This window comes from Melospiza melodia, chromosome 5 (genome assembly GCF_035770615.1).
Source record: "Melospiza melodia melodia isolate bMelMel2 chromosome 5, bMelMel2.pri, whole genome shotgun sequence".
In the NCBI taxonomy this organism is placed as follows: domain Eukaryota; kingdom Metazoa; phylum Chordata; class Aves; order Passeriformes; family Passerellidae; genus Melospiza; species Melospiza melodia.
This window is the reverse complement of record NC_086198.1, coordinates 30,633,092-30,652,885: the sequence shown is the minus strand read 5'-3', so window position 1 is coordinate 30,652,885 and position 19,794 is coordinate 30,633,092. Positions and strand designations below refer to the sequence as shown.

Genomic DNA, 19,794 nt, shown 5'->3' with positions numbered 1-19,794 from the left:
TAATCATAATTTCTTAAGTTTTTGTTGGTACTGATTTTGTTAACCTTAAGTGTTTTGTTTTGTATGTATAGTTTGGCTTTGTGTACTTGTGTCCTTCATAAATGCCACATCATGCAATAGAAGTTGTGGGGCAAGAATTGTCTAGTGCCTCTGTTGTAGTACCACAATTTCCTGGTTTCCCGTCAAACCGAATTACAGATTGATACATTGATAAGAAGTGTTTATACAGCCTTGTTGAAAAGTTGGATTTTACAAAGCAGAATTTTTGAAATTAGTATCCTTTTGTTATATAAGAAACCGCCAGATGCAAAATGGATGTTAGTAAAATACTGTTTCATGTGGTCTCTCTAATTCTGTGCCTTTGTATTTTGAGTTTTATTTAAAGGACAGTATTTAATACATTGTAACATGAATTCTTGTTGATGGTTATGGTCAAACTAGAAATTGCTATCCTCTTTGAGTGGATTTTGGATTTTTTTAGGAGTGATGTTTTCCTTTAGTTCCCTACTGCCTAATTTTCTTCACCAGTGTTTCTCTCCTTAGAGTTTCTTGCATTGTTCTGAAATCAGTGTAGGTTCTTATCAGATTTTGCTTGGATTTATTTGCTCATAAGTTTACATTACCCATCTGTGAAGACAAATTGTCATTATTGACCTTCTTGCTGGTCTTTTTTTCTATTTGTTTTTGTTAGCAATTAAAAATCCTGCAGTGCACAGTTTCATTTTCAGTATTGCTCTGTATTGTCTTCCAAAGCATTGTTCCAGATTTCAGATGAAATTAGTTGTGAAATGGTATTGCATCCCCTTACCATACATTGTGTTTGTGATGTTGACCATACCATATTCCCTATACCCTAAATTCCAACGTGGTTGGAAATGTGGAGGTCAGAGACAGCCCTGGCTGCAGTGACCATGAGTTGGTGGAGTTCAGGATTCTGAGGGGAGGGAGAAGAGTAAAAAGCAAGCTTACAGTCCTGACTCATGGAGAACAGATTTTGACTTATTTTCAAGCAAAGTTGATTTAAGGCTGTGAACCAGGTGATCAGTTTGGCTGCTAAGGAAAAATTGGAAGCTGCAATGGGTTGTTGTTAGGAGGATAGGGCTTGGTAGCACACTAGAAGAAAAGCATTGTAGTGACAGAGTAGGTCCCAGGTTGTACCAACTGAGATACAGCTGACTGCCCATTTCTCCAAAAGTAGTTGGCAGCCCTACAGGCTGTGTTCGTAGGAAGCTACAAACTTTGTAGCTTTTACTCCTACATATGAGTTTAATGAGATTTACCCTGGAATGATGCATGAAAATACGGATGTTCACACTGTTAAATATTGTGGGGCAGTGTGCTTTCTGGCAAGTACATGTAAGTTGTGCTGAAATCAAGCAATGTCATTTTCATTTGTTAAATGTCTCTTTAGTGCTTGCTGGGACAAAGCTTTTTAGTAGTTTTGGAAATGCAGGAAGCAACAGGGAGAGAGAGAAGAGGTAAAGGTAACTGGAGATAAGTTCAAGTTGTTAAGTAAGATTCCTTCTTCAGAAAAGCAGCGATTAGACCTGAAGTAGCAGATTTGCCTAATCATATTTTGGAAAATAAGTGAAAAATGCAAGGGACAGCTTATTAGCATGATCTATTTTGTGTTGCCTTCAACATTCTGATTGTGGTACAATTCAGAAAGTATTTCCAAAGTAATAATGCCCCTCACATGCTCTTTTTAGCAAAATCCTAGAATTAAATAATTTATGGATCCATTTTGATTGGATGAACTTTCAATCAGTTGTAATCATTCGCACTTTTTTTTTGTACATAACTGAATGAATGAAAACTATGTGCAGACTCTTTTTTGTTTTCTTTTTTTAAACAAGCAGAGTGAGATATCCCACTTCTGTTTCTAGACACTAAAATTTCAATTAAATCAACTTGAATGAATAATATGGTTCAGGTCATGTTAAAATAGTGCATTGCTCCTGCCGTACTTGAATATACTTGATTTATGGAGTAAATAGTTAAAAAGCTAAACACTGACATCAGAACCTGCCAAAAATAATTTTTGTCTTTGCTCTGTCTTTGCTTATCTCTGATTTTTTAGCTGTAATTTCTAGTCTATTTTTAATCTAAAAAATTATTTTTTCACTCCTCTATGTTGCCTTAAGGGAAGATATTCCCACTGAATAATCATATCTTTGAATACTATGTACACAGAATTTTTAGATGAGATTCAAATGAATGAGCTGAGTATGTAAGAGAATAGGAAAATGTGTGTTTGTATATTTAGAGGAATGCACTGCTCTACTTTGCTTATGGAAAATGTTTATGATACAGAAAATGATTTAAAGGAAACAACCCTCAGGTGGAGCTTATGTTGGGAAAATTTTGAGAACTGAGCTTAAAGATAAATAAACACTTGTGTTACGGAATATAAATCTAAGTCTAAATGAAAAGGTATGGATAAACTTAATTGAATAACAGTGTAATAAAAACTTAAGTTAGGCTAGTGGTATTTTATTTTTAAAAACACAGCTATTTATTTGGGCAAATGAGTTTTATTAGTGTGTGTATAAAGAATTTTTCTATCTGGATTTTTTTTAAAAATACCTAGAAACAACAATTATATTTTCAGCTAAGGAGTAGAGAAATCTTCACTTGAATCCACTTGTGTAGCTTTTCTCAGGCTGAGATAGGGTGAATAGCACTCACCAAAGGAAATGTCTGGGGAATTCTTGGTATCATTTGGGGATCCACAGGATTCTGGCTTTGTTAGGTGCTCTGACTTTGTGACATTGTACTTTTTAGTGTAAAATTTTCAAAAGTTTATGTATCTTTGTGGAATTTGGAACATACTAAAGGTGCTAAAAGGATATGAAAGCTCTGCTACTTGTCACAGCCTCCTCCTTCACAAAAATATTGATGTTTTCAAATCTAGTAAATTCTGTGGATCTTATGCTTAGGATATCCTTTGGATCAGGCTAGTTAGGGTTTTTTTGACATTGACTTTACTTTTCTTTCTTCCTTTTAGCCATGAAAAACACGTACATGTAATAAAACCTTGCTGTCAGTTCAAGTGAAAGCTAATGTGCAGATTTTCTTAATGAAAAGGACAGAATCCAATATAAATTTGTGATTTAAGCATTGATTTTGGTTTTCTGTTTTTTTCTCAAGAAAACAGTCATTACTATGTAGTTTTTAATGTCCTTTGAACTCTGTTTTTTTAGGTAACTTTTGAAATGCACAAAGAGAGTCTTTCTCAAATGTACAAGGAGTACCAAGAGAAAGGAGGTGAAGGGAGTGGAGTACATTCTTCAACTCCAATTAGAACAATCTCTGGGATTAGCAAAGAAGCTGAAACCAAGGGAAAGCAGCAGTCTTTGGAGTTAAAAGAAAATGCTGCTGCTCCTTCCTGCATTACTGATGGTGATACAGAGCGCAGAACTGAAAAAAAAGAGAAAGAAAACTCATCAGATGGTGGCCAACAAACTAATTCAGTGTCTAATCATAAGGAGGAATTAGAGGGCGAGGATGTGGGTACTACAGAGGATTTAAAAGCAGTGCCTTGTGTGGAATTTTCTCCAGAACCAGAACCAGAAAAGCCCAATGTCTCAGAAATCAGTACTGGAATAGCTGAAGCAATTGAGGATTCTAGCAAAGCTGATGAGCTTGTGGAAGAAACAGTTGCTGTCACTACTGCTTCTTTAGCCATGCAAACTCCTGTGGAAGGAGGAATTCCCACAAGTCTAGAAGGACTGGAAAAATCAGCAGTAGAGGTGGAAGATGAAGATGACTTTGTTGATTTGAAAGATGAAAGTAGTTTGCCTTTGCCTTCAGAAGAGCTTGCAGAAAGGAACAAGGAATGTGGCTCTAATGCAAGCCAAGTGACAAAGCAGGAAGAAACAACAGAGAAGCAGCCTGAAACTGGACTTTTAAAATCTGAGGGTACTGAAGGTGTGGATGAGAAGAAACAAGAACTGACTTTGCCAGAGACAGTGAGTTCTGCAGTTCCAGAAGTAGTAACTCAGCCGGATTCAGCAGGAAAAAAGAAGCTGAAGGAAGGAAGCATAGTTACCAGTGAAACCAAAACAACTGTGGAAAACACAAATGCACCCGTGGCGGAGCCCTCTGGAGCCCCTGACAAAAGAATTGCCAAGCTTGATGTTTCCAGTGTTGCATCAGATACAGAAAGACTGGAGTTGAAAGCTAACACACATCTAGAAGCACCTCTGCCTGCCAGATCCATGCCTGAGGTAAATTCTACCTGTCCTTCATCTGTCTAGCTTAAAAATAAAAGGAACGTTTTTTAAACGATTTTTTTAAGAAAGCATACCTAACCATTCTGGGGATTATAATGTGTGTGATTTTTGTGAGTTATCTGTAAAATTTTTAACCCTGGGTTAAAATAGCCATTATTCTTATAATTTGTGTGCTGAGAATTCTCCAAGATTTTTGTACATCCATGTATGAATGCTGATATAAACTGAGTGTTTGGCTAGATGAACACTTGATCTCAGCTGTTTTAAACTATAGGAATTGCTAGCTTTGTCACTACATCATGTCATCCTACCATTTTGTACAAATATAAATTGAGACTGGGCTTCTGTTGTGTGCTGCAGTGCTCCAGGTCTAGTCTTTAGTTTCTAATCCAGCTTTTAATGGTTGAATGATCATGTCTCTGAGTACTTCCCTTCTGCAGAGATACTTCCTAATGGATGCTCTTCAATCCGCACCATTCTTCCTTAAAGGAGGAAAGCCACTGTCTACAACAACATATTCTCCCCCCCTGGTAAGGTTGGGTGGCTGCTTGTGAATAGCTAGACTGGCAGGTGTGGTAGTACAGCTGTACCCTAGTTTGTAGTTTTGGTATATCCATTAAATAGCATTTGTGTAATAGTTTTAGCTTTATTTGGAACCATGTACACAGTCTGGACTTGTTGGATATCCAGAATCTCAAGTCTATTAGATGCATTTCAGTTTGTGCCATGGGAGCTAATAACCAGAGTGTGGGTTTTGTGTTTTGTTTTCGTTTTTGTCTGCAAATGGTGCATTCAGCCCTCGAGGCAGCAGGTTTCCTCAGGACAGGAGCTGGCTGCTCCATCGGACGGGCAGAGGAGGGACACGAGGTCAGCTGTGTTCCGTATTCCCGAGTTCAAGTGGTCCCTGATGCACCAGCGCCTGCTCACAGACCTGCTCTTCTCCATAGAAACAGATATCCAGATGTGGAGAAGGTACATCCTGGGCTTTATGTGGAATGATCCACACTGGGTTCGCTTACAAGGGGTTCATTGACTTAGACTCATGGACATCTGGTGTTTTACTCATTATTCAATAGCCTGACTTATTTTGTTACCTACACTAAATTATTCTCAGATTTTTTTTAAGACTCTTTACAGACATAACTGTATATTGGTTCAGGACCAACACACAGGTTTGGACTGAAATCCTGGCTACATATAAGTCAGTGGCCGTCTTGCTGTTGATTTTTATTCAGCTAAGATTTTAATTTTCCTAATGTATTTAAGGGCCTGTGTCTTCTTATCTAAATGTGGATAAGAAAGATAATATATCCAAAATAGTATGTCTTGCTTCTGCATTCACACATACTGCTGCTTTGATAAGGTTCTGTGAACCCAAAGATGTTAATTTGAAGATTAACTTCTAACAGGGATCTGGAACGTAATAATGAAGATCTTTGAATGCAACAGTAATTCTGCTATGTAATTTTAAGGTTTAATAACTGAAATAAGAGGGCAGGGTCCATTGTTAGCTTGTAGTCATGAGTGTAAAATTAAAATTGAACCATACTGGTGTTCTGACCTGATAAAAAGGAATGTCAGTATGAAGAAATAGTGTAGGTAAGTGATTAGAACAATTTAAACTGAAGTGAATTTGAATCTGACTGTAATTTTTAGGATATGTTTAAGTTAACCTATCTGGTAATCATCAGATATAGCTAAAATATATTTCTATTTTTGCCTCTGTTTTGAAAAGTTTTTGCTTAAGTTTTTGTACTTTGTTGATTTTTAATTTCTCTGAGAAATCCTTAGAATTTTCTTTAGCTTTCCAAAGATTTAAGTTCAAATCTAGTTCTCTGTTCCAGGAGACTTTATTCTGTTTCCTTGCTAGCAAGCAGTCATAGACCAGCCTATAATGTATCTTTATACAAATGAGGATTAGCAATCATATTGGTGTTTTTAGCAACCTGTCATATTGAGCAGTTTATGAACAGAAAACAAATGTTGTTTTAGGTTTAGATTGTGATGCACCAGTTGACCCTTAAGTCATGAGTTATTTGATTCCCCACTGCTAAGTGTTTGGTTTTAGTTTTGTGAAAACAGGAGTTTTTAAAAATACCCCAAAAATAAGACTCTATTCTGAATGTCTTTTTTTTTTTTTTTTAATTTTGGGACAGCCATTCTACAAAAACTGTGATGGACTTTGTGAATAGCAGTGACAATGTGGTGTTTGTGCACAACACGATCCACCTCATCTCTCAAGTGATGGACAACATGATCATGGCCTGTGGTGGTATCTTGCCATTGCTTTCTGCTGCCACATCTGCTACTGTAAGGAATTCCATTTTTATTTGAAAATTCCTCACTTGTGGGAGGATGCCTTTTTTTATGGAGTGCATTAATTGTTATATCTGTCCTTTTGGGAAGTGGAAGTGCAGGTGGGGTGTTTGCACAGGCATCCCTTTCCTCCCTTTGCTGCCTCCACACTTTTCCTTAAGATAAATTAGGTGCTTTCCTTCTTTGCCTGAAGACATTAAAAATTTTCCTGCCTTTGTTGCCCCACAGTGATCTGGAATGGGGTTAAATCCCAATAATAATGATTGTTCCTAGAATATGAATGATTATTACTTTTGAATGTGACTGATAGTGGACTTCCAGCACACATTTTTCTTCATTTAGCGTGCAGGAATATTATCTTTGTGAAGAAGTAAATGTTGCTTTCAATTTTTCTCTGTGTAGCATGAATTGGAGAATATTGAGCCAACTCAAGGACTTTCAGTAGAAGCATCTTTAACATTTCTCCAGAGATTAATCAACCTTGTGGATGTGCTAATTTTTGCAAGCTCTCTTGGTTTCACTGAAATTGAGTCTGAGAAAAATATGTCATCTGGAGGAATTCTGCGACAATGTCTTCGTCTGGGTAAGAAAATAAAGCCACTTAATGAGCATAGGACCTTGCCGTTACTAAACAGTTAGCAGCTGTGAGCTTTATTTTTGCTCCTGTCCATTGTTTTGTTAAATCAAGATTAAACATAATCAAGCATTAAGATCTTCTACGGTTTTACTGTATACTGCAATGCATATATACATATTCCTCTCTAAAAGTGTAAGTAATATAAATTGTTTGGTAGTTTGTTTTCATTTTATCCATGAGGATATTTCTTTTGCCAAAGTTCCCCAAATAATCAAGGCTGAGCAAATAGCAGCCTTAAGAACAGTAATCTTGTACTATATAAGAAAACGAAACTTTGCAATACTTAGATAAGAGGTTGAACACTTGAAGGTCAGTATATGAAGGTATGGTGAAAACTAGAAGTGTAAATTTCCGAAGGATTCAAATTGGGCAATAATTTTATCCTATTATTTACAGTATGCTTCTTCAAATTGGATTGAAAGAAAATGATTTGTTACCTAAGAAAGTAACAAATCTTCTGAAAATGGGAACATATAAGATCATAGCAGGGTCCAGGTAGTTCATACAGGAGTAGAGAATTCATGCTTAGCTGCATGCCATAAGACTTTTTATAATGAAAAGTTTGATTTGCATGAGTGCCAGAGCAGCTCAGAACCTCAACAGTAACTAGCCTTCCTCTCCCTTTCTAGGCAATTAAAACTTTGTGCAGGTAGAGCAAGATTTATGGGATGCAAACAGGTATAGAGGTGGGGTAGTTCTTTTTTCATTTGAAAATAAATATTAGAAGATGAAACAGGGCAAAAATGTGCAGCTAAAAAACCCCAGCAGTTGTGTAACTTCAGAACATTTAGTCCAAGAGTAACAGAGTATTGTGAAGCCAACGTTGCCATTTGTTTTGCTGGTCTATCACTTGTCTTCTCCCTTGCAAATTTGTGAAATTTAGCTGTCTTCACCCTACCCACCCTGTAGTTGTATGCATGGTAAAATTGCAGTGAGGGATACTCATTTTACTCAAGTATCCATTAGATACAGCCTATATGTTCTATTAGTTTAGCATTCATTATTAGTTATAAATTATTAAAGAATTTTGAGCATTGGTTTGCAACTGTTTAAAACTTACAGAAGCAAAGTATTTTACTGATGTGCGTCAACTTTTTAGTTTTAAGTGGTAAACAGAATTGTGTTATACATTTCTGTAAGGAACTATAGAACTGTACTGTTTCTCAGAGTAACTCTTAATGTTTCTTTTCCCTTCAAGTATGTGCAGTAGCAGTAAGAAATTGCTTGGAGTGTCAGCAGCATGCACAGATGAAGCCTGTTGGAGAAACTGGGAGGAACCAAAAAGCAGTGCAAGGCTTTATAGGATCAGTAAAGTCTGCAGCAAAGGCAAGTTTAAGACCACATGCAGAAACACAGAAGTCAATAATGTCTGTACAGAGGGATAAGTTTTTAAATTTGTACCTGTGCCACTGATATTTTAACAGACCTGAAGTAGGGTGGTACACATGCTGGAAATTAAATCTGTCACAAGAAATGACCAGATTTTTTCTCCTTTAAAGAGTAAATGCATATCTGATCTTTCTGCTCTAGTTATGACAGTATGATGCACAGTGAGTGATTATAACGCTTCATAATTCTTGGTAGAATGCTTTTAAACAGAGGATCTTAAACAATTTTTTTTTTAATAGAGTCCAGTGGACATTGTGACTGGTGGCATTTCTCCCATACGGGACCATGACAGACTTCTGCAGGATATGGATATTAATCGCCTCCGAGCAGTGGTGTTCAGAGATATAGTAAGTCAATAATGTCCTCTTCTTTGTAGCTGCATTTCTGCTTGTCTCTGTTTGCTAAATGCTTCCTCTCTGTTACAGAGTTTGGCTAAATTGGATGTACAAAAAGGGAATACTGCTCACAGTAATTAGGGACTTGCAATACTCTGCAGCTGTTGTAGTGTTTGGGATTGGGAGGAGGGAGAGGTGATACCCAACTGTTTCCTCATCTGGCTCTTTGTTTTTCCTAAGAATTGATTTTGTGGAATTCTGCCAGTTGTATATTAATTATGTTGTGTTTAGTACAAATATGTTCATAGACAAGGTATTTATGTATCATTTATGTATTTATGTACGTTTTGAAGAAGTCACATTCTTCAAGCTAATTAGAAATTAGAGGTCATTTCTAATTCCTTTACTTCCTCTCAGAGGAACCAATTTGTGTGCCTGTGCTGTAAGCATGCATATGTTTTTTAGTCTTGAATTGACTAAAAATATCTTTGCCCTGTGTCAGCAACTTTAGAGCTGATATTGAGGAAATTGAGATTGATTGCTTAAAAAAACCACCTCTGTAAGCAAATACAGCAGCTATAATGGCTGTGAGTCATTGGTGACCACAAGCCTGGACACCACAACTTAGTTTACAATAATTGGACTGTTTAGCAAGTGTAATGATTTATACAGTGACTTTTTTTTTCTGTCCAGAAAAGTGAAGGATTTTGAGTTTTATCTTTACAGTAATTATTGATTGAAGCAAGCTTCTTTCAGCCCCTATGTCAGTATCAGTGTACAAGAGACTAACAGGAAATGATTCTTCCATACTGGGAGCAATTAAAGTACTCCTAAGGATTCCTTCAAACACATTTTGTGAACCTTTTTCTTTAAAACAATCAAAACAATACCCACCCACAACCTCTGCTTTTTTTTTGCATATCTAATCCATGAGGCTCTCTGTTTCTCGATAAGTAATAAAATGGTGCAATAGCTCTGCTTTTTGGCTAGGATGTATCTAGTTGGGAATAGTTTTTGTCTGAGCTGTTTACATGTGCATCTAAATGTTTTATTTGCATGCAGTTTCTTACATTGTATTCAGCACTTATAACCAGGAGTAGCATAATTTGAATGTACAAATTCTACAGCAGGAACTCTGATGGAATCCACTTACCCACCAGTAGCAGTACTTAGAGCTTTATTTCAAGCAGTTCTTCAAACATAGCACAAAAAGTAAGGAAGGGTCAGTTCTAATTCACTGGATCACCACTTTATTAAGTACAGTTAGAATCTGTCTTAATACTCATCTTGCAAGAAAATTCTTTATAATCCTTACCATTGTAGGTGGCTTTCCTCAATCTCACACTGTGATTATTCTGTAAAAGTTAAGATTTTGGGTCAGGCCAAGGGGAAGACCCTTGTTTTTTTAGTGCCACAGATAGGATCCACCTATGTTACCTGTTCTTAATAAAAAGTTTCTCATAAATATCTCCCAGAATAACTTACTAAAGAGTTCTTCAAGGGATAAGGAGCTTTGATGGGCACTACAATCATGATAGAATGAACTTTATAGTGTAACTTAATTTCTTGAACTGCTCAGAGGACAAAATTGAATGTTACCTGAACCCTGATGTGAATGAGTGGTAAAAAACTCCAAACACTCATTTTTTAGTAAGTGAGAATCCAAATACCCCATTCTCCTGTGACCCAAAAGTCTATGAAGCTTTTTTCCTTTGGTAGCCAAAAGGGACAAGCTTAGACTAAATCTTCATTTCCAGGTTTCCCTCTCTTTGACTAGGAGTGACTGAGTACTCTGGGGAGGAACCTGGCATATGTCATATTAAGATTTGTTTTCAAGGTTTTTCCTAAAATCTCTTCATAAAGTTCCAGCTATAATGCAAATACATGTTGCTCAATTCTTGTTTAAATTATACGTAGTAGATTACATCCATCTGGACTGTCTGATAATGAAATAAAACCTTGATGCTTGTTCTGGAATTTGCTCCTTTTCCTTCATTAATAGGTTCCAGTTATGTGGAGCATGATTGTCTTGCAAATGCTGTTAATATCTTGGCATTTTTGAGGAAATATAACAGAAGAAACACCCATGAATAAAGGGGACCCTACACCCTACACTAATTTGAAACATGAAATCAAAACACACAACCTTAGCCAAAGTTGTCAAATAAATGAAAAACGAAAGGATTGGTGCCACTTGTATTCAAGTGCTGTATTCCTTAGCTTTATAGGTGAGACAAACTGTGACTAGAGAATATTGTTCTTCCATTGCTGACATATCAGCTTCCTCTTGGTATGTTTATGGTAGTGCTGGGCATACTTCATGAAAAAATAAACATGCTGCTGAAATTGTAATGGAAAAATCTGTGTGTGTCTGTTTTTTACAGGAGGATAGTAAACAGGCTCAGTTTTTGGCTTTGGCTGTTGTATATTTTATTTCTGTGCTCATGGTTTCGAAATACAGAGATATACTGGAACCCCAGAATGAAAGACGACCACCAAACCAAAGCCAGTCACTCAAGGAATCAGAAAATGAAAATAATCAAACTCCTGCTGCAGGTGAACTGTTAATTACTTTGCCAAAAGAAATAACTTGGCTTAAAATGCTTTAGAAATCTTTAGGACCAATGTTGTGAATGCTTCTCCGTTAATAGTGACCTTAAAATGTGTTTTCTCTTCTTTTGGTATGAACAGTTGTGGAAAAGCCATCTGCTGCTCTTGGTGCTTCAGCCTCTACTGAAGATTCAGAAAATACAGCATCTATGCTAAGAAGGGATTCTGGTCTTGGGGAGGAAGCAGCTGCAGCACAAACAAACAGTTCGAGTGGTGCTGCTGAAGCAGGACCTCTGGGTGTTAGTGCAGGCCCAGATGCAGTCAGTGAAGTCCTGTGCACCCTCTCATTAGAGGTCAATAAATCTCAGGAGGGCGGAAGTGAGACAGGAATTGAAGAGAGTAAATCTGTGGCTTCCGTGCCAGCTGCAAAAAATGTCAATGTGAAGGACATCTTGAGAAGCCTGGTGAGCACGCCAGCTGATGGCACTGCAGTGGATGCTGCTCTTCTGCCGCCAACCTTCCTTGGAGTTCTTGGTGATGGAGCTGCTGAGCAGCCTGTGCAGTTCCATTCCTTTGACAGGTAATGTAACATCTGAAATAGTTAAAAGTTTGATTTTACTAAAGGTATTTGTAAAGAACAGGAAAACCAACACTTCACCAGAACTACTAAGTGTAGCAGTAGCAGATGAGGACTGCTGTGCTTATTTAGTTGGCTTTAAAGAACTAAAGAAACAAAACAGACATTAAATAGTTTAAGATTATGATACGTAGATCAGCAGGTGTATTCATCACAATGATGTATCTAGTCTCCGTTATTGTGGGCCTGCAAAAGAATACTGGCTTGCTAGTAGTTACAAATGATTCAAAACCAATGGAGTAATCATCTAGGTGTCCTTCTACCTAGAGAATATTCCCATATTCATTTAGGAAAACAGATGTGTGTTCTGCCTTCTGCTGCTAAAGGTGTAGCTACTTTAACTCTTTCATTATTTGTTGGGTAGCTATTATCCCTAAACTGCTAGATTTGCTTTGTTGTAACAGCTTTTTGTTTCATTGTAATAAATTTCTGTATTTCTTAGTACACAAATGCTGTAGTGGATTCAAAAAGGAGAATCCCTGCTTTTTTTCCTTTTAGAATGAAGTCACTCTTTCCTGATAATAATTTTGGTGTTCCTTGTGTCTCAGTCTGATTAGCCTTTATCTTCTCCCAAGCATAGTAAACCAAACTATCTTTTACTAGACTTAGTGCCTTTTACCTTTTCAGGATTCCCAACAACTGCAAAGAAAACAAAAAAAGAAAAGAAAGAATCCTGTAACACTTGCATTCCTGCATCAAGGAAAGCCTTGGTTATTTCCAGGAATCCTGCAGTCAGTCTGGTGCAAGGGGATCCCTTGTTACCATACCAGTATATCTGATCCTCTGCTGATTCCTGAGCTTCCTCTGGCTCTGATGTGTGTGCAGTCTGTGTCTGCCTTGTTCACAATCCCAGCTGCCCCATGAGAGGGTGTCACTGCCTGTCTGCTCCACTCACACTGGCTGCCCTATCACTGTGGGGGAAGAGACACTGCTGTCTGGCCAGATGAGACACAGATGGGGTGTGCCAGCATTTGGGCTCTTGTCTCAGAGTAAATACTGTGTTCTCCTTGTGATGCTGAACAGGAGGACTTCTGGGAGCAGGAGGAGGATGGAGGCAGAGTGGGACATTGATAGAAGGGGGACCCTGAGTTAGAACTTGCCGCACCTCTCTCCCCACTGCTGCCCAAGTTCTTTTAGCACTTCCTCTTCAAGGCCTCTTGCTGCTCTTTGCTACAAGTGGGCAGTTGATAACAAAATGTTTTAGTCTGTGATAATGCTTTTTTCTTTTGAAAATCCTAGTATTAGTTGCTGTGTGGTTTCAGCCACCCAAATAACATTTGTTTGGAGATCTGGTACAGAAGTGACTATTGCATTTATGAATTATTTTTTAGCTGTTGTGGATACCAAAGGTTTGTGGTGCTTGTGCTGATTTGAATTGGTGTACAGGAGGTTAACTACACAGGAAGTAATTGGGCACTTGCAGCCCTGATGGCTGACATAGGTAGGTTACACCTACAAAACCTTATCAGAGGGAGCTGTACAATTTAATTCGATAACATGTACACTAATGAAATACTGGACATTGATAGCAGCCCATCTATCACTTGCATTTCTGTGTTCTTCTTCCTTTATAGTTACAAAGTCACTCAAAAAATTACCAAAAACCTCAAGTTGTGGTGTTTTGTAAAGCAAGTTACTAAAAAGTTGAATTTCTTGCTGCTCTGCCCTTTTACTTCTCCACTGCCCAACGAACACTTCTGTTTCCACCTCCAAAGTGCCAGTCATTTGTAACAACTCTTAACATTCTTTCACTTAACCTTGATGCCAAATTACTGCCCTGCTACTCAAAACAAGGTGGTCTGATGAAGGAACACATGCAGGGGAATGAAGAGGGTGTGTGGGTTGAAGCAGTGGACAGCACTGTGCTTCTGAGCAGAAGAGCAGAGTTTTGTGGGGTTTGTGTAGCTGTCTGGGCTGCTCCACAGTGATAACTTGTGGGCATTACTTTCCAAAGATTTTTTGTTTAGTAGGTGGGGCTAAACACATGAGAAAAAAATCATGAAGTAGTATAAAATATTTTGTCAGCATGTTATTAGCTAAAGTTAAAAAGAGAAAATAACTGCGTGTGAAACATTAAAAGTTAAATGGAAAGGCAAGTTTCATGGCCACTTGAAGGTGACTTTATGTAGTGAGACTACTTAAAATACAAGTTTATGCTCTGAAATGACACCTAGGTACCACAGCAGGAAGGAATTGTGCTAGGGATAAAAAAAACCACTTTTTATAAAAAACTGGGATGGAGTTGGAAATAATAGATGTCATCTCTGTGATAGGTAAAAATGCTAAGTTACGTTGTGAAATTTATTTTTTGGGAAAACAGACTTTGGGATGCTCTCTTCTTTTCTGTGTCTGGTTTACCTTTAATATATTGTTCGATGGCAAACAAAAATTCTGTGAATTTTTTTTTTCTTCTTTTTTTAAAGGCACTTTGTTAAAAGTTGTTCCCATGTAGCAGTTTACCAGTGGGATATCTCTGGGAATTTCAAAGCATCTCTCTGATCCTGCATTTATCTCAGGAATGCTGTGTCAGAAATCAAAACTCTCCTCATATCTTAAGGATTATCAACTTCCCAGCCATAGCTGGAGAGTATACAGTAACAGCTATGTGAGTGAAACCTTACTGAAAGGCTGCCAGGTTGCAAGCCTTTGGAAACAGCTAGGTGTATGTGTTCATTCCCATGCCAAAAATCCACCCCTTATCTTATGGGAAGATACAATCTTGTGATTAGTGGGTGCCAGGGGTTTATCATGATAAAGTTCAAGACTTGCATTGGCTTTTTCCCAAGATCCACAGGGACATGAATTAATGTTCCAATTTCAGTGTGTCCTAAACCAGCAGTTTTCTTATTTAGTAGTAATAGTGTAGGAAAAGAGGAAGGGACTAATGCAAGCAATTTCAAATAAAATGGAAATAAAAATAACCAAAGCTTGGGATAAAAAGAGAGATGACATTTCTCTTCAGTTAGTCTAATAAAACCCATAACCTATCACTTGCCATTTTTACTGTATGTTTTAAAATAAAACCTCAGTCTCTTCTGGCTTCTGCTGCTCTTTGTGGAAACATTCAATAACCATGTCATTATTGGAGGCTGATGCTGAGGGTTCAGAGGAATATGGGTTCTTAAATCATGATCTTGTACCATAGAGCTTAAATCTGCAGCTGTGCTGCAACTTGCAGGACAGACATGTTAATAACCCTGTTTTTCTTTTTGGAACATTGTCTGTAAGCTGCTTAGTTTGGCTTAGCCTGTGTTTACTCATTTGTCAGTCAGGGGTGTGCATATGCCTTTGTAGTAGTTGGTTGTGGTAATTTCAGTTAGATTTCATCCAAGTCCCTTTTTATATGGAATGGATACATCTTAGACTTCCTTGATTTGGGTCTTTAATGCAAAAAGAGTAAACTATTTTTAGACAAGATTAAATCTGCCAAGTGTTGGTGGAGACAGAATATGGGAATGGGGAATCTTTAGATAAAGGCACATGTGCTGTGATGGAAAGCTCAGCTCTTTCAGCACACCAGCAATTTGCATTCTGCAGGGACCAAAGAGGCAAATCATTTGAAGTCTTCTCCCTGCCAAGCTGATTTTAAAGTTCTCTTGCAAAATTGATTGTATTCTTTCTATCATATCTTCTCTTCCCCTCCCTGCATTCTGTGATCTCTCATGGTTTCGAAAGTCTCTTGTTCTTCCTTTCTCCTTGGATATTTCAAGGGAGACATAAGACAAATGGGTATTATCCACAGACAGCAGAGCCCATAGAAGGACACTGACATGGCAGGCTGCCTTCCTGGCTCACAAAATAGAGGTAAAAATAAGTCTCTGATCCTCTTTATTGGTCTTTTGCTCTTTGCACAGGAGTCTTGCAGTGGCCATCGTTTTGGTAGCCTGGAACAAGGCTTTTTTCTTTTGGTTTTGAATTAAAACCATTATCCTATGGTACAGACAAACTGTCACCTGCATTGCTTTTCAGTGCTAAAAAAACCAAAACAAACTAAGAATTAAATCTGTATAAATTCTTGTATGTCAAGTGGAATCAGATCTCTTGCAACTATTTTTAAATAACAGTGAGGTCATCAGTTTGGGCTGCCTCATGTTGTGTTAGGAATATTTGACTTGCACCCAAGGAAAATTTGTATACTTGAAATATATTTAAAATGAAATGGAGACTTGCCAACTTAATGCAAATAAATACTTGGGAAAATGCTAAGATTTTAGGAGCTGTAGGTATTTTCTATCTTTATATTGAAGCAGAGGAGTCAGTGAACTGAAACCAGGGAAGGGTTCAATAAGTAAATCCTTATGGAATTTGGCAGAATAGATCATTATTGCGTAAGCCTTTGTCTGTGATGGAAGTCAGTGTTCAGCCCAGTGCTCTGTGCTCATTCAGCAGTGAATAATTGTCTGCAACACAAGACTTCTTACACTTCAGCATAATTGGGACTAATAACACACTGACCTTCTGGCTAAGATGTATTTATGGTGGCTGCTTCTCACTATGTCTGGCCTATGTTTATCAGTTCCCCTGCTGTAAATTCTTATTTTAAACCTTAAATATTTGATTTTAAATGAAAACAGGCAAAATCCAATATAGTCATGTAAATGAGGCAGCTTAGGTGTTGTTCTTACCGTGGTGCTTGAGGTCTCCTTGCAAGGGGAGTGTACTTCTAAAATTTTATTTATCCTGTAGCTGAAACTCAATATAATGGATGTTTTAATATACAAGTGTAACCCAGAAATAGAATTTAATTCATGTGAATGTTAAGGAGTGAAATGTATTGATAACTTTTTTTCCACGTGAAGCCTCTTTGCCCCTGTGTGAGGTTGCTTAATATGAGTATTCTGATAAAATTAATCATGATTACAGATGTTTTGTAAAATATATTATTTTTGTAGATCTGAGGAAATAGAATATAAAGCAGCTTGTTGATGAATATTTTTCATATGTGTAGCAATTAACTTTTTCAGAAAACACTTATCAGTTTAGCAGCAGAAAAAGGACTGTCTTATCTGTGTACTCTTTAAAAGCAAGTGCCCTATTATTTAAGGGAAGTTGAAAGCACATTAATTTTTAAGACAGTTCTGACAAATTTACTTGATTTAATAATATGCTCAACACTTCATGTTTTCTATGTAGTTTATTTGCTACAGTATTTAAACTCAATTTTCCACCGTCTTGCATTGTTTATGCCAGTTACATTCATTTATCTTATTTTAATATATAAATAATCTTTCAAAGGAAGGACACAAAGGAACACTGGTAGCTAATGGGAAAATATTTCTTCGGAACACATTTGCAATTCCACCTAAATATTCAAAGAAAATATCGAGGAAGGAAAAAATGTAGGAATTTCAGAATGCAAATAAAGAAACATGACCAATGTTTATGCTTCAAAATTCTCAGTTTGTTTTTCCAGTATGTGGTAAATATGAATATCTGTACGTGATTGCTGAGCTGTACTTTCATACCTTTGAGGAAGGCCTGGAAGTGGAAACTCCTAAAGCAAATCCTGCAGCTGTAACATTGGTCAGTTGCCCTGTTGAAAGGGAAGACATCCCTGGCAATAAATGTTAACATTACCAGTGCTGCAGCAGTGCACTGCTAGAAAGTCAGTATGTCAGGATACTTGGCTGTTTTGGTTTGTGGTTCTTGGCCTCCTTCAAGGATTTTTGCATCAGAAGGCCATGGCAACTGACCAGAAGACCAGGAAAATTTACAATTTGAGGTTTTCTTGCATCATGGTTTTAGTTTCCAGCACTTCTTTTGGCTGTGTGCATCAGATTGACACAGCAAGGGACCTTCTTTCCTCCAGCAGACATACTGTTTATTTTATTTTGGTGCAAAAATAGCAATAATTTCAGTTGACTGTTCCAGATCACTATCTATAATCAATTCTGTTCAGAAGTAGTCTGAGCTCTATGGTGAGATGTTCAAAGCCTCTCTTTTCTTTTAAGGGTACAAAGTCCAACAGGACCTTTTTGCTGTTGAATTTATGAAGTAGATTTGTTGAAGTCTTATTCTTTAGGTAAAAGCTAGAGGCTCTGTTTCAGTGGGGTATAGTAACTAATGTGTATCTCTCGGAAAGGTTTGTGAGAGTCGGTGTCTCTTGTTTGAAGCATGCAGTGATACTGGAATACTCAGGCATTTCCCTGTGTCCTGTTTATGAGGTAGCACATTCTCTTACATTTCAAAGTCTGATACCTGTAGTCATTCATTTTTATCCCTTGAATCAAAGCAATAGGAATGATATTGGGTAATTAAAAAATTAATAAAAGCAACAGTTCTTCTTTACAGCTGTGAATAGAATAAGTGCCAGATTTCTGGTGCTGGTAATCTGAGTATGTTTCTTGTAGTGAATGCCATTGCTAGATGCTGAAAATTATACTGGAAGTAGATGTTAGAATATAGCTCCTTTTTTAGTATACTAAAGTACTACTTTAGTATACTTTTAGTATACTTTTTAGAATACTTCATGCAAAGTGAGTTCCTGAAGGTTAGAGTAGCAACTATACATGTATTCCCAAACATGTACAGTTTGGAAGGTGAGGAGATAGACAAAAGATCTGAAAAGGCAGAAGGGACTGTTCTTGTCATTTACTGCTGTCTGTTGCAGTTCAGGGGGAAAACCTCAAAAAAGTCTTAGTTCCTTAGTTCCTTTGCTTGAATGCACCTCTCCTTGGGTCGCAGTAGAGACTCTGACAACTTGCTGAAACTACTCCCTCAGTGCAGCTCCCCTTCAGCACACCCAAGGTCAGGAGGAGTTTTCAGGAAGGAATGATAATCTGTACTGTTGTGCCGGGAGACTGTGGGAGCTGGGGTTTCTTTTGCCTGCCCTCATTGCTGGCTGCAGATGGGCACTGCTAAGGAAACAGCTCTGTCTGCACACGGCCATCCCTGCGCCAGGCCCGGCATCCTTGCTCCTGTGCAGTTCCAGAGCTGTCACTTGCCCTGTGAGGAGCTGCTTTTAGTAGTGCTGAAGCTCTTCTAAAACTCCTTCTCAGTGCTTCCAGCATGCTCATTTCTTGATTTTCATCTGTAATAGGTCTTTTCTAATATTGAATTTGGTCAAAATTATGCCGTGTATGTATTTTTTTTTTAAGGTGTGGTTCTGGTGTGTTCTTTATGACCTAAATACCACCTGTTTTGTAGTTCCTGGGGTTCTTAGTAGAGTCAGAGAGTAAAACCAGAACATTCATAGGCATTCAGAGGACACACCCACTCTGATGTTTTTGAGAGAATTCTGATTGACTATTTGCCCAGGAAACAGAAAGCTCCTCTAAAGGACTTACTTTTACCCTCAAGGTTATTTGATGTTTTCCAATTAAAAATTATTTACATGAATTATATGTTTTTGAACAGACACAACCTATATGTGCACAACTTCCATCTATATGTGCACCAAAATTTGTCGCTAAACATTCTCCTAAATCAAATATATTATATCCAATATAATTGTTTCTATATTACTTAACAGCAAAAGGATGATTATTTCTGTAACTTGGTGTGCAAAGAAATTTTTCCAGATCATGCACCAAGGTCTTATGGAGTCCACCTGAATAGACACATGAGAAGTTATAAATTTTTAGATTTAATATTATTGATTAGTATTTGTTGCATTGGATATCTGTACAGTGAAAGGACTTAAAAGGAATATACCTGGGCTTCAGCGCTGAATTGTGAAGATTGGAAAAATGTCCC

At 37.5% G+C, this 19,794-nt stretch overlaps 1 protein-coding gene across 5 annotated transcripts in view; it reads left to right on the top strand.

Annotated features, from left to right (window-relative positions):
* The window catches only part of LRBA (LPS responsive beige-like anchor protein), a 368,498-nt gene that overhangs the window by 68,039 nt on the left and 280,665 nt on the right, over positions 1-19,794 (top strand). For 4 of the 5 annotated variants that reach the window (XM_063156757.1, XM_063156759.1, XM_063156760.1 and 1 more), the window contains exons 22-30: positions 3,204-4,229; positions 4,676-4,765; positions 5,032-5,207; positions 6,392-6,545; positions 6,954-7,134; positions 8,387-8,514; positions 8,817-8,924; positions 11,297-11,468; positions 11,604-12,042. In XM_063156757.1, the coding sequence (XP_063012827.1) occupies positions 3,204-4,229; positions 4,676-4,765; positions 5,032-5,207; positions 6,392-6,545; positions 6,954-7,134; positions 8,387-8,514; positions 8,817-8,924; positions 11,297-11,468; positions 11,604-12,042 (2,474 nt within the window). The remainder of the gene's footprint in view (positions 1-3,203; positions 4,230-4,675; positions 4,766-5,031; positions 5,208-6,391; positions 6,546-6,953; positions 7,135-8,386; positions 8,515-8,816; positions 8,925-11,296; positions 11,469-11,603; positions 12,043-19,794) is intronic. The other variant, XM_063156761.1, reaches the window with a different exon arrangement.